Consider the following 14,603-nt stretch of genomic DNA (forward strand, 5'->3'; position numbering starts at 1 on the left):
CAAGTGGCTGTTCTCCCACGGATTGTGCACAACAGTCTCCCAGTCACTCCCTCCTTTGCATTAACGTGTATGTCTAACCCATCACCTTCACTGGAAGTCTTTGTTCTCTGGTATCACCTTGCAAAGCTCTTCGAGGGTTAGTCTTGTGTAAACTAAGATAAACAAATTAAAGTAAATAGTGCTAGAGATGAGGTGGCAACTGTGAAGTGAAAGGTTGGTAGGAGGAACCAGAGCTCTACTAGAACGTTATATAAAGGATGTTGAAGTAGGCTTTTGGCCCTCACAGACTGCTGATATTCTCCGCGGCACCAAAGAAGGGTTAGCCCAACGAGCGGCACACGCTCTCCAGTCCAGAATGTTCCTCTCAGCTGTTACTCTTCTATGTATCCTCTGCACAGTGACCAATGGTGCTTCCATCTCTCCTGGGACTTGCTGTGAGTATTAAAAAAAAAATCTTCCAAGTTATCTACCTGCAGCAGCCTAGCTGTCAGAGCCCCATGAAACGTGGGTGGGGTTTGCAAGGTGGTCCCACAACTCTTTTAGTGTCACCTTGTCACACCCTGCAAAGCAGATCAAAAACAACAAAAGAACCTTTGGTGAGTTCTCGTGGCCCTAATGGGCAGAGCAGGCTAAATGTTTCTGAAAATCATGTAATAGTGGGTTTGGGCCCCATTCATGTGTGGCGTACATGTGGTGTGGAGCTGCACCCCGTTGAAAGTCCCCGGAGTGTCTACATGGAATGAAAGATGTGTGTGGAGAATGTTGGACATGATGAACTTTCCTACACGGAAGAACTTTTGCACAGAAAATAAGGTCTGAAGCAGCCTTTAGCCCAGGTCTGCCAACAGCTATTCATACATTAGTGATGGCGACTTCTTTATACGTGAAAGGAGTGCGCTGTTCCCGTCTCAAACCAAAAATATAAAGCAAGCCACTCTGAGGGCTAGTTCACACAAACATCAGACAAGGTGGTGTGCCTGTTTATAGACCTGGATCATTTTAGACCGTAGGTGGCCACATCAGCACTAGGATTTCACTACTTGGTTACTTTTATTATTTACTTACTTAAACCACATAATATGAAGAAGAGCTCTTGTTTAGCCTTCTCCCGGACAGACTAGTTTTCGAAGTGCAGGGATATTTTTGTCATGGAGAAGCATTCAAACAAATAACCTCTTACCTCAGAGGTGGGGAACCCTTTTTTAGCCTGAGGAAGATATTGGCTCCAGGCAAGCGCATTGGGGGTCATGTGCCAGAAGGGGGCAGGGCCACAGCCCGAAGTAAGCGGGGCTACAGCCACTCTTGGCATGCAGCCTCTGACATGCTTGCCCATTCACACACACACAGGCGAGGGACGAACACAGCTGACTGAACTGCCAATTAACTGGAGTGGTACAGTCCAGTTAATAATTATTAAACTGAAGTGGTACAGTCACCTCCTTTGCTGTTGAAGTGAACTGGGTTGCTAAATAGTGCAATCTCACTACATCTATACCCAAAGAGCGGAGCCCTCGCTGTGCAACACTTAATGATAAAGAATAGAGCACACTTCAGCACCATGCTGGTGGTCGGGGTCCTTAGGCAGCTGCCAAGGCCCCGGTCCTCCGAAAGACTCCCCCCGGCCCACTGCTGCTACTCCTCAGTGCCCTCGCTGCACGTGCTCACCCTCCTGCTCGGGCAAGCTGGAGAAATGGGATGGCCCTGGGGGGCAGGGCATCAGCACCGCTCCGCTCGCATGGCCTCTTCCTGTGTGCAGCTGTGAGAACGGAGCCCACTGGGTGGGTTCGCGAGCAACTGGCAGGGGCTGCAGTTGGTCCATACCCTTGCTGTTACCTGCTGGCTCACCTGCCAGCTCCCCGGGCAGGCGAGTAGCAGCGACAGTGAGGAGCCACCACCATGTGCAGGCTTGTCCGGTGTTTTCCATTGGGCCTACTCCCCATCGCCCCACGGTAAGTAGCATTAAGTAGCTTTTCTTCATCACTGCCGCCGCCACCTGCTCAGTTGCCCTGGCTGAGGCCTGGCACTAGCACCCAGCATACTGGGGCATTTGCTGGGGCTCACAAACCCCCAGCAGGCCCTGCTGAGGTGAGAGGGAACAAGGCCTCAGCGTCTGCTGCCGTTTGGGCTCCTTGGCAGTGCTGCTGCAGATGTCAGCCTCCCCTCTGCATGCCCATGAGCTGGCATAGCCCCCCACACACACACACACACACTGGGCAAGCCCACTCATTCATGAGCGGGAGGCTGAGGGCTGCTCCACCCTCTTCCCCTTGTGCTCACTTGCAGGGTTACCTGGCAACGGCCTCTCCAGGCCCACTGCAGGGCAGCAGCCATGGGCAAGCCCGTGAATAAACGTGAAGGGGTGGGTGAGACTAGCAGCTGTGACTGCACTAGTGGGGGTCCATGTGGTGGCAGGCAGCTTGCCCAGCCCCCCCCCCCCAATCTGGCACAGGGCCGGCATTTGCTGCCTACGTTTCCTATATGCGTGAGTGGGCCACAGCACTTGAAACGGCACAGAGGCGCTACCACCTGTGGCACAGACTACAAGGACGATGGCCTACCTGTGGGAGCCCCACAGAGAAAACCTGAGGGCCCCACAAAAGCTTGAGACAGCTCCCTTTCAGTAAGCAAAGTGTTTCACATTGGTTTGGATCCAGACTAAGTTAGTTGACCTTCATTTCCACTGAAATCAATGGGACTTGAGCTATGACTAACTTGTAACATTGATTTCAAAGGGTCTTCAGTTCAACTAACGTACAAAGCAATCTGATGCATATCTGCTCAGAAGTAAGCTCACTGAGTTCAATGAGACTGAGCTCTAGGTAGGCGTGTATAGGATTACAGCCTTTGCCTGAATCCAAACCACTATGTCTGTAATCAGCACACTAGCCCTGTTAGGAGCCAAGTATTATTATACCCATATTGCAGATGGGTGGCTGAGGCTGAGAACTGTGGGTTGTCTAAATTTAAAGGAATGAGGGAAGGAAGGAAGATACAAGCATAGGAGCAAAAGGCAGAGGAGACCTTAAAGCAGCCGCCCCTAACCTGGTGCCCTCCAGATGTTTTGGACTACAACTCCCAGCGTTCCTGACCATTGGCTGTGCTGGTAGGGGCTGGTGGGAATTGGTCCAAAACATCTGCAGGGCACCAGGTTGGGGGAGGCTGCCTTAAAGGGCAGAAATAATTTATTAAGTTTCAACGCTGAATCGACCTCTTAAAAGTGACAGCTGAAACCATCTTGCAAGCTGTCCAAAACTATACCAAATACAAATGGGGTAGCACGTAACTGAGATAAGGCTACGTCGGATTGCAGTCCTATTGAAAGGTCAGGGAAGTGCTCCAGGGGCAGGTGCTGTTTCTTGGTAAACATCTGGTTCCCTCTGTTCCAGCTGTTCCCAGCGGTCAACAGTGGTTGGTTACAGGACTCCAGACCCAATTGGAGAACTCTGTCAACCAGCAGAGCATCCCTGATCCCAGTGTCCTGATTGCTTTGAATCTGGCAGAGGTCCAAAATCTCAGTGTAAAAAAGCTGCTCCTCCGGCAGATCAAAGAAACAGCCGGAAAAGGTAGGTTTCCACAGTGAGAGGCGTCTTTCCACATCTGCAGTGCCTACAAATGAAATGCATATTGAAGGTAATGGGCATAAAAGGTCTCTTAATGTCTTCCATCTCTGGAAGAAAGTACTTCAGCTGTCATATTTCTTCCCGCCACATCTCATTGCAACTACTGCTGTCTAAGCTACACTGATCATGAGGGGCATGAGGGGTTGCTTTTCTGTCTCCCATTTATTTTCAATTCAGACTCAATATTTGTCCAAACCCCACCCAATTGTAATTATTCAATTAAAGGAATGCGAGTACGCCCAGGTTTTCCTCTGGAATTGCCATCATTCCCCCCTGCTCCATGGCAGTATGAAAGGCAGAAATTCAACCAGTGAGGTTTTAGCCATCACTGCATCTCCATGCTGGGTAAGAGTTTGCCCGCTGAATTTCTGCCTGTCATGCCTAATGTTAAAATGTACAGGAACCCTGTTAGGAATATATATAGGGTGAAATCCAACATTGTGGGAGTGGACTTCCGCTTGTGCAATGGGACTTTCCCCTCCCCGCTTCCCCACTGCAGCCAATGGCATCCCCTCTACACACACTTCTGTTCCATAGGGTCCCCCAAGCCTCTAGAGTACGTGGAGGACTGTGGGGTGGGGAGGGGATTGCCCCGTCCCCATTCTACTGACAGAACCTGTTCCCTTGGTGAGAGGAGTTAATTAGATACCACCCTAGGAATTTATGTCCCATCTTTCAAATAAATTCCCAGGGAGCTGTGCAATACAAAATCAAACACTAAGGTGACACGAGCCTGTTGTTTTTGCTGCAGCACACTGACATAGCTGCCTCTGTGGAAACCCCTGGAAGTGATAGCAAGTAATATTCCATTAAGCAGCATTTTGTGAAGCTAGGAACACACTGCGCTGCTTGCGTGACACGACCACTCACCTTGGGTTATTTAGGCTGCAGCACGTGCTGGCTGTGCACAGCTGCCATTTTGAATATGCAGCCCCATTCAGGAATTGTTGTCTTTTACATAACCCTAAAACCAGGCAGACTTCACGAAGTGGGTTACATGAAATTATTAAAACGATAAGCACCAATAACAGTTATACCACAGAATACAGAAGTCAATTGCTTTCTTTCTTGAGGAAGCTTTCTGCTTCCTCTCGGCTCCACTCAGGCTGAGATTTCTTTTTTCAGGAGCTCCTGTGGCAGCAGCTGGAGGCGGGAGGGGTCACCCCTGGGGCCTTTCCTGTAATTTATTATGGCATAAGCTTCCATGGCCTGGAGCCTAACATGTGTAATGAAGTGGACTCTAATCCTCAAAAGCTTGTGCCATAATTTGTTTGGGTTGCATCCAGACTTTAATCATACTTAGAGTAGACCCACTGAAATTAATGGCACTTCAGTTAATCATGACTAACATTGATTTTCAATGGGTCTACTCTAAGTATGTCTAAATCCTGATCAAACCCTTTGTCTTTTAGGTGCCAGAAGACTCTGTAATTTCTGCATAAAAGTCTAATTCAAGAAAGCACCAAAATTTATCTTGTTGGTGTTGAAGCTAGGCAGGAAGAGATCCAGCACCTCCTGGAAGTAGCTCAACAAAGTACAAATCTAAGGCAAATGATCCTCCTGCTTTAGATGAGAGATAGTCACATGGCAGCTCCAATGGAGCGAGAGCCTATTATTTCCCTACTAGCCTCAAGGGTGCAGTTAGGCAATGTTAGGTCTTGTCCCATCATGGTCCCTTTAGACGATAATGTCATCGCTTACTTCATACAGTAAGTCAGCTCTGCTGCATTTGGGGCCCCTCTGCTGAGTGGGACTCTGGATGTCTGCCCCCAAATCCCATCCTGACAGCACCATTGAGTCCTATTGGTTCACAAACCTCTAATGTTCTAAAACAGGGATGGGCAGAAAGTAGATTTCCAGATGTTTTTTACTTCAGTTCCCAGAATTCCTGAAAATTGACCATGCTGGAAGGGGTGCCTGGGGGTTAAAGTCCAAAACATCTGGAGATGTACCCTCTACCCAACCTTGTTCTAAAATGTCCTCACTTGGGCTTTAGTGGTGCCTGTCTTTTTCTCATCTCTTCTTCCTGCAGAGATGACCTCTGGCAAAGTGGCCCTTTATGTCCTGGCTCTCCGATCATCCTGTGAGAACCCGAATGATGTTGATACACTGGAAAAGAATGTCAACTTGGTCAATGTTCTAGAGGAAAAAACCAGAGAAGAGATTAACCATTTACGTAAGAAGACAAATGGGCATTGAATTCCTTCCACTCATCCAATTATTTGTCAAAAAGATGCTGAACCCTACCCCCAAAATGGGTTCAGCTTCTTGGATAGCTCCTTAAGAGTTCTGGCTGGTTCTGACTGAAACCCATAATGGAATCACACCCCCACTGAAATCAGAGCCACCAGCCTCCACTGAAAGAGTCTTGGTAGCTAATACTTCAGCTTAACACTCAGTGTTCTTTTTCACCCTCACCCCCTTTGTATGGGTGGTTCTCAGCTGGGTGGGTTTGATATTCCTGTGGCACATCCTCCCTGCCCTGATCTACACTGAGTTAATATCTTTTTTAGGACCAAAACTTGAAAGCTTGCACAAAAATATGTAGGCTTTCATGTTTTCCAGAACTCTTCAGCAGGCTAGGTGGTACAAAAAAGCAGGGGGTAAAGAAACCGAAAAGTCCAAAAATCTGATCAAATGTTGTGGCCATGAGGCCTGCAGTTTAGACAGATCCAGTCTCAAAAGGGAAATTTGCAGTCTGAATCAATTAGTCAGTGGTAGAGGTTGCAGGCATCAGGTTTCACCTGGCATTTGGGGAGAGAGAAGTAATGGCTGATCTCCATATCTACAAACACAAAGTCCAGCAGCTGTACTTATCTACTATTTGAATACTGATCCAATTGTCCATCATTCCCATTCTTCCTGTGCTTCAGGTGGGCTATCTACACTTTATTTTTAAAGCACCTCATGTATGTTTCTTCAATTAAATGTAAATTTGTCCCCCTTGTTTACAAAGAACAATAGCACATTGTTAAATAGCTGCAACATTGCTGGGGGGGGGGATGTTGCTCTTGGGGGAGGATGGTTTTGTAATGTCACATATTCCAGCCATTCAGCACTCTGTGCCCAGCTGACTTCTGCAGCAAACAGGCATAACCGGTTTCCCCTGAGCTTGATCCCTAGAGAAGACTGTGGTCTGGTTTGCATGATCAAGGCTGGGAAAATAAGCTGCACTGGCTGGTCATGCTGGGGTGATTAGCATAATTACCCTCAGCAGCACGGTTTGTCATGTTGTGCGAACCTGGCCAGGGTGGCTTGTTGCCATGGGTAACAAGCCGTCCAGAACCCATGGGCTGTTGTTACCCCCTGACACGCAACCAGCATGTGGAGGGTGGTTAACAAGCCATCATAGCTTATTAACAACCTTGCAATCATGCAAATCAGGTCTCTGGGGCCTCCACATGAGGCTTTTGTTGAGCCATCGCCTGCCCCTTCCTCAGTTGTGGGATTTTACAAGGGGCCCAGATGTTGTCTTCCATTTGTAGTCTTCCGGTGTTTTCCCACCACTTCTTCCATCTCTTTTCTTACCGCAGACAATCCGTTAAGGAGCGGAGATGGACTAGCTGTGCAATGCCTTCTAACTGGTAGTGCTAGGAGCCCTCCATCTGGAAACACCGACCACCTATAGCCCTATTCAGGTGTTCTCCCTCAGGGATGTAAATCACCCTGGGAGTCCACAAACATAGAGATACTCCCCACTTCAGACTGTCCCCACCCCACACCCCAATGCCTGAATACGGCTTATTACTTGTTCCTTATATCTGTTTGCTTGGAAACTACCCTCCAAGAAGCACTGGACTGAGGGTGGAAGCCCTCTGCTGTCAGAAAGAAGGAACGAGCAACTGCTGACTCATGCTTCCATTGCAGATGACTATCAGACCCTCAAAACAACCTACTACCAGTTGGCACTGGATACTCTGGCCCTGTGTGTGGAAAGAAGCCCAGGTGTTAAAGAGGCTGCTGTCACCCTTGCCAAGGCAGCACTGGCTAAAGACTTTCAAAGCGGGGGTCGTTTCAGCGTAGGTAAAAGAACAATACTTGGCTTACACATATTATTTGTTACATTAGTTTAAATTGCACTTCTTCCAAGGAGCTCAGGACAGCGCACGCACATACACCCTCATAATAACCCTGTAAGGTAGGTTGGGCTGAGAGATGGTGGCTGGGGCTCTAGTGAACTTCATGGCTGAGTGGGGATTCGATAACCCAGGACTCCCAGTTCTAAATCCAGAATTCTACCCATGATACCATCCTGTGTTACAGGCTATAATAAGTAGAACAGGGCAATTTGGCCTGTTCCTCTCCTGTATCTGCTTTATAGATTAGCCTTCCCCAACATGGTGTGTTGGACTACAACTCCCAGCATCCCCAGCCAGTCATGGCTGACTGGGGGATGCTGGGAGTTGTAGGGTGACACATCTGGAGGACCCCATGTTGGGGGAGGCTGATCTAGATCTTTCCTTGTCTGATGCCTACACTGCTGATCTTATTCACCTTGCCTAGCCTGACTTTCCCTTCACTGGGTTGGCCCTTGCCACATGGGACACCAGAAATAGCATTGCATGCCCCATTTGGCCTGGCAGTGGTAAGTCTACAAGGTCATAGGAGAGATATGATGATGGTGGTGGTGGTGGTGGTGGTGATGATGATGATGACGACGGTGGCAAGGTGTGATCTGCAGATACCGGAGCTGTGGCAAGTTTGGCACTGACCTGCGTGTACAATGGAATGATTGAGCAGAAGCAGAGCAAGCTCATGGGAGTCCTTCATGAGGCGCTGGCCACAATCACCAAGGACATCCTTGGTGCACAGAAGAGTGATGGCATCATTGGGAACATCTACAGCACTGGCCTGGCGATGCAGGTATGTGCCCGCCTACCAAGATCATGCATCAGGGCCGCAAGGAGTCTGTCCCTCGCCCCTCTGTCTCTCTCATTGCCATTCTCTCCCATGCAAACTTCCTCCACTTGTTGCTTTCCAGGCACTCAGTGTAACTTCTGAGTTCTACTCTGCTGGGGATTGGAGCTGCCGGGAGACCCTAGACACCGTGCTGAAAGAGGCTTACCAGGGAGCCTTTAATAAGCCTGCTCCTGCTTCTCAGATCCTGCCTTCCCTAGTTGGCAAAACATACCTGGATGTGAGCAGCCTCAAGTGCTCCCCAGAAAACGGTAAGTCCCCCCACAAGGCTTTCCAAAAAGGATGATATCAAGCAGCTCCTGTGTCCTCTGAAGCAATGCAAGAGCAGTGTGCCATGTCCCTAAAGGCTTTGAGCTGCAGCTGCAGCTTTTAGGATGTAGTCATGGCCTAATCCTGTCTGTGCTCCATGTTCCGGTATAGCCTTTTCAGGTTGACATTAAAATGTCAAGTAGGATTTTGTTTTTCCTGGCTGATCTCCTGTGCCTTTAAATGCTGCATGAGAAAACCACCTTTCCCCACCACTGAATCTCCATAGCAGGCAAAACCAGACCTTTTGAATGTTTTACTTTTTCATGCAGCTGCTAAAGGCACAGGGGCTCATTTTGCAAAAAATAAAAAAGACGATAATGCTGCTCCTAAGTAATACGAGTGCTTTTGGAGTCACTACCATGGAGACACCCATGTGTAAAAATAAACATACTGCAGTGGAATTAGTGAAGTATGTGGGTTTTTCTAAAACATGGGGGGGGGGGAATCTTCAGCCCTAGGGCCACATGCAGCCCTCAGGCTCATTTCAAAAGCCCTCTGCATGCAGTCACTTCAAACCTCTGGCAAGGGCGATCTGTTCTTTCCCTAGCAGTTTGCTGTGTGGGGAGGGAGAGAGAGAGAAGTGAGCAGCGGGGGGTGGGAGAGCAGTCACCCACTTTTGGTTCTGGCCATGCCCAGCACTGGCTTTGGCCCTGCTCATTGCCAACATATAGCTTCCAACAGATTACCCATGAGGGAATGCAGCCCCCGAGAGAAAAAAGGTCGCCCACCCCTGTTGCAGGACACTACAGGTCTGCCAGCTCCTACTGAGAGCATTATTCCATGTGGACAAAAGGACTATTACAACTTATATGAGATGCAGGGAGAAGTGTGCTACACCAAGACATTGCTAGAGAGTTTTGGCACGTGCAGGCAAATTCTAACCCTTTGCCCTTCACTGCGACAAGGAAGTGTATTGCTAGTGCAAGTGTAAAAACCGCCTTCAATCCCATTTTGCCACTATGTATTAGCTCATGTGATGGGCTCCCCACTAGCTGTGTGAGAACAGGACTGCCCTTAGGCGTTAGGGGCATAATGAGTTTCTTTACCTGCTTTCTCTTTTTGCACAGTTCCTACCATTACAGTACATTACACCATAATCAATGACCTAATAGGAACCAGTTTCAGCTATCACATCACAGTGAAGGTGCCAAAAGGTTCCGTGCTGCTCACTGTCTTGGAAGAGGCTGCACATGCTAATCCAAGCAAATTCAGGTAAATGAGGGAGTCCCAGTACAGTTATGGCGGCAAAGAAGGGAACTCTAGCATTTTGGGGAGGTTATGAAACCCAGGATGCCAAATTGTGAGGTTAAATGTATTTTTTTAAAGGACTACTGAAATTCTTAAAAAAACAAAAGAGCTTATTTTTTAAAATCTTATCTTTAAACTCACATCATGATCTTTGGGGTGGGGTGCTTGGATATAATTTTTGAACACTTGGCTTTGGTGAATTATTTTTACCTGGTTCTGTAATGTTCTTGACATATTCTTTTTCTTTCCCTTTTTTACATTTAAATTTTTTTTGAATCATTCCCTATTTCTCCTCCTTTTTCTTGGTCCATCCCTCCCCCTTACAGCTTTGAAACAGAGCAGACCTCATGGGGGGCTATGGTTGTCTCCATCAATGACATCCACGCTAGCACCAATGAGAAGACCTACTGGCAGTTCTTGAGTGACAAAATACCCCTTGAACAAGGTAACATGGCTTAGGAAGAGGAGAATCTCTGAGCTGGGGCCAATGAGCAAGGGGCAGGGGACAGTTAATATACAGATTTTACCTACTGAATTGAGATTGGTGAGATACAAGCCAAGATCAAGAGAGTTGCTCAGTTTGTAGTGAGTGGAGAACTCAGTTCATAGGTTTAGGCCAAAGGAGGAGATTAGAAAGGCAGCTGTGTCGTGAAGGCATTGTCAACTCAAATGTTGAACTTACTAAGGGGCAGGGATGGAATGTTGCCAGAGAGAAAGCGCAAAGCGTCAAGAGCAGAAAGAAAGTCAGAGGAAGCCAGGGTAGGGGCATAATAGCAAGGCAACAGAGAGATGTGAAGGACAACAGAGGCACAGAGAACGAATCTTCAAGGTTGAGAAGCAGAAGTGGGATAATAAATTTGTTTGTGTTATTTTTTTGTGGCCTCATTGCAGCTGTAAGCCTTCCATTTTTTATCTCCAGTTTCACATGAATACACATACAGTACAAATGTGCTAGAGGGCATTAGTCAGTTGATCACTGACAGATCTGATGTAGAACTGATCCATACATCTACATTCACCTAAGAAAAATATTCAGTCTGTAGATTACTACTCACTCTTCAACATCATCTCTTTGTGTTTCCAGGTGTTAGCAGCTATAAGCCTGTGGATAATGAGAAAATTGAGGCCATCTTCAGTAGATACTGAGCAATCAGCAATCTGTAGGAAGGGCTAAAGTTCAAAGATGTATGTACCAAAGTATAGCATCCCACCCGCTCCAGGCTAAACAGATGCAACAGCTTATACTAAGCTACAATATTCAACCCTATTGCATGTTGTGTGATGCCTTGCAATTTGGTCAAGTTAAAAATAAAAAGTCTGGCTGGATTGATGAGTGTCATGTAGTACATGTTTCAAATTGTTGTATGACTCAGTACCAATATCAGTAAAGCATTGATTTCCTTTAGATTCCCAAAATAGGAATGGTCTCTGCCAGGCAAAACTAGGAGTCAGTACCATTTCTTTCTTCTATTTCCTTCTAGATTGGATCACCTCTTATGAGATAGTATGTAGGCATTGGTAAAGGGCTGCCGTTTTTCCCCTCAGTCATTTCCAGGGCTGTACAAACATAAAGAAAGAAATGCCAGAATGGAATGTTGTTAGAATTTATGAAATACCTTTCTCTTCAAAATACATACGATGAATTTTTTTTTAACCCACCAAGAGATATACATCATAACAAAAAGTCTTGTGGCACCTTAAAGACTGAAATATTTATTATGGCATAAGCTTTTGTGGAACTCAGTATCAGCAGTACTACAAAACAAACCAGCTACCTAACCCTAAGGAAAGCTCTCTCAAACACCCATGCTTTAGTGATTTGGCAAAAGAATAAAAGATATTTTTAAGACAGGCTTCCTTTGGCAGGGAGTTCCAAAGAGTCAATGCAACTTCTGAGAATGCCCTGCTTTGTCCCTGCCACATCCAAAAAGGGGGTGATCCAGAGGGCAGGGGGGAATATACAAAGATTCCTTGAAGACCAGCTTGCGACATTCCACTTACATCTGTCACCAACTCTCAAAGTTTACACTAGCTCCTGGGATAGAGGAATCCCAAGACCTGCAAGTTCATTTTCCACCTAAAGAGGGAGGTCAACTACCAGCATATTTCCCATTTACTTACTTACCTCTGAGTGGGTTCAGTCTGTTTCCCCTTTACCTCTCTTAGGGCTCCTTCATGATTGAGATCCTTCACAGGAGTTTGTGGGCTCTTTACATGACATGGTGACCCTCCAGGGCATCTCCTGCACTAAATGCCCTTTGTTCCGTTTTTAAATAGATTGCAAATAATGAGCTATGAAATTACCCCATTGTGTTCTGCTTCAGTCCCCCCCCCCCCCCCCGGTGAAAAGAGGAAAACCAGCAAGAAGAGAAGCGAGATCAATGAAAGATAATGGAAGACTCGAAGCAGAAAGTCCCATTTTAAATGCAGGATTTTAGGATGGTGTAGAGATGCCCTTAATATGTAGTGTGAACATGCATACTGGGGCAAGATCCTTAGGTTGTCACAAGTACAAAATCAAATTGCAGATTCCATATTAAGAAGCTTTATTAAGATTAGGGATGGAGATGTAAGGAATGATGGAGAAAGCAGATAGATAGCATAAAAAGAAATAAAACAGTTCGCTCTCTAACAGTGCAATCCTATATGTCTCTACTCAGAGGTAAGCCCCATTGAGTCCAATGGGGCTTACTCCCAGATAAGTGTGACTAGGATTGCAGCCAAAATAACAGATATCTTAATAACAGATAAAATAGCAGCCAAACAGATATCTTAAAGAAGAATTTTAAACTTATTTGGGAGCAGCAAGGGTCACCATGATGTTCAGTAGATGGCAAATAGGAAATAATCTCCATTTTTAATCCTGTGGAATCAGGGAAAGGGGACTGGCAGAACAAAATGATCTTCCAATAAGGTATAGCCATATGGGCTTGGACACATTTCTAGGTGCAGTTTTGACACTTGAGACATGAGTTGCGTGAGCACTTGCACATTGTCCAAAAAAGAGGAAATGCAACAAAACCAAAAAACAGCTACCAAAGGGGACAAAAGAGGACACAGATTTGCATAAAACTGCATATGTGAATTGATATGTATAGATGCAAATTTAGAAATGATTACTGTAATCGAAATAAAAATACAGTACATCTCTCCATCCTGGGCAAGATTGTAGGCATGGCGGAGAATTCCGCCATGGATTTCAGTGAGGCCGAATGCACTGGCATTCGGCCCCCCGAAACCTGTGGCGGAACAGCCTCCCCCCACCGCCACCCTGCGGAATCCCCCCCGGGACAAAGCTTACCTGGGGGGATGTTCCAGCGGCGGTGGCGGCTGGTCTCTCAGCCGGCTGCTGCGGACGCAAATGGCAGCCGCCGTAGCGGCCATTTGTGTCCTGCCAGGCTGCTGTGATAGGCTACATAAGTATTTACATAGCCTATCACGGCAAAGAGCAGGGGTGCAAACGGCAGCCGCTACGCTGTTTGCGCCCCTGCTCTTTGCCGTGATAGGCTACGTAAATACTTACGTAGCCTATCATGGCAGCCTGGCAGGACGCAAATGGCGGCCGCTACGGCGACCGCCATTTGTGTCCGCAGCAGCCGGCCGTGGCCGGAACTCCGGCTGCAGGTGGCCCTGGGCTGGCGGCTCCATGGAGCTGCCGCGGAGCAGAGCCGGCCCAGGGAGGATTCCGGGGGGAGGGACGGAGCGCCTCCCCCCACCACGAATCCAAGCTGCGAAAAGGTAAGTGACTTCCGTATATCCCTAGAAAATTGTGACCAGGTGACCTGTGTGCCTGCTCAGTCTGCTGTCCAGTGCTGTTGATGGCATCTTCAAGGCCTAGCTCTTCCTTCTGATGGGTCTTTAGCTTTATATTGGATTTGGACTACACAGCTCTTCAAATAAAGGATGCCTTCAAATAGCAGACTGTCCTCTGTAAAGTAGGACACATGGCCACCCTAGTGTGCCTGGAGGGAAGATGGGCCATTGACACCTTTCAGCAACCCAGGAAGCTAGAAGTAAAAATTGAGAATGGGGAGAGATCCCCAATCTACTCCTGGTAGAGAAGAACCATCAAGGGGAAATTCTGGTCTGTGTGCTGGAAGAGGCTTGAAACACATCTGGTAAGTTGCTATGTAATGGGGAGGCTAGGTCATTGTGTCAAGCGACAGACATTTTATTCCCAGGCCTTTCTCCACATCCTTCAGCTGCATGTACGCAGGCCCCTGGCCATCTAAAAGTAAAAACCAGCACCTTGAATTGAAAGCTCAGTGCAGATGAGCAAGATGTAAGTGTAATATACTCCCTGTGGAGCTAAAAGGTGGTCTACAGAATTGTGTATCTGCTGCAGCCAGCACATTGATTACACAAATGAGTTCTGTATGGATGCATGTGTGTCATGGGCACATACTTAATGCCCTTGGCGTAAGTGGTGTTGAGTGACAGTCGCTCCATAGGTCTGGGTGGTTTCAGACAAGGCTTTTATCATGCAATTGTCCTTCCTCATCAATGGAA

General features: G+C 47.3%; 1 protein-coding gene across 1 annotated transcript; it reads left to right on the plus strand.

Annotated features, from left to right (window-relative positions):
* Positions 1 to 278: 278 nt before the first annotated feature.
* On the plus strand, positions 279 to 11,436 carry CBLIF (cobalamin binding intrinsic factor). Its single transcript, XM_084859679.1, has 9 exons — positions 279 to 434; positions 3,387 to 3,563; positions 5,653 to 5,796; positions 7,488 to 7,643; positions 8,302 to 8,483; positions 8,602 to 8,788; positions 9,914 to 10,058; positions 10,421 to 10,539; positions 11,179 to 11,436. Exons 1-9 carry the CDS (start codon positions 356 to 358, stop codon positions 11,238 to 11,240), a joined length of 1,251 nt encoding a protein of 416 aa, XP_084715805.1. The 5' UTR covers positions 279 to 355; the 3' UTR covers positions 11,241 to 11,436.
* The last annotated feature ends 3,167 nt before the right edge of the window (positions 11,437 to 14,603 follow it).

The sequence above is a fragment of the Heloderma suspectum genome, chromosome 1, assembly GCF_057233095.1.
Source record: "Heloderma suspectum isolate Gila_16-S chromosome 1, 16-S_ref, whole genome shotgun sequence".
In the NCBI taxonomy this organism is placed as follows: domain Eukaryota; kingdom Metazoa; phylum Chordata; class Lepidosauria; order Squamata; family Helodermatidae; genus Heloderma; species Heloderma suspectum.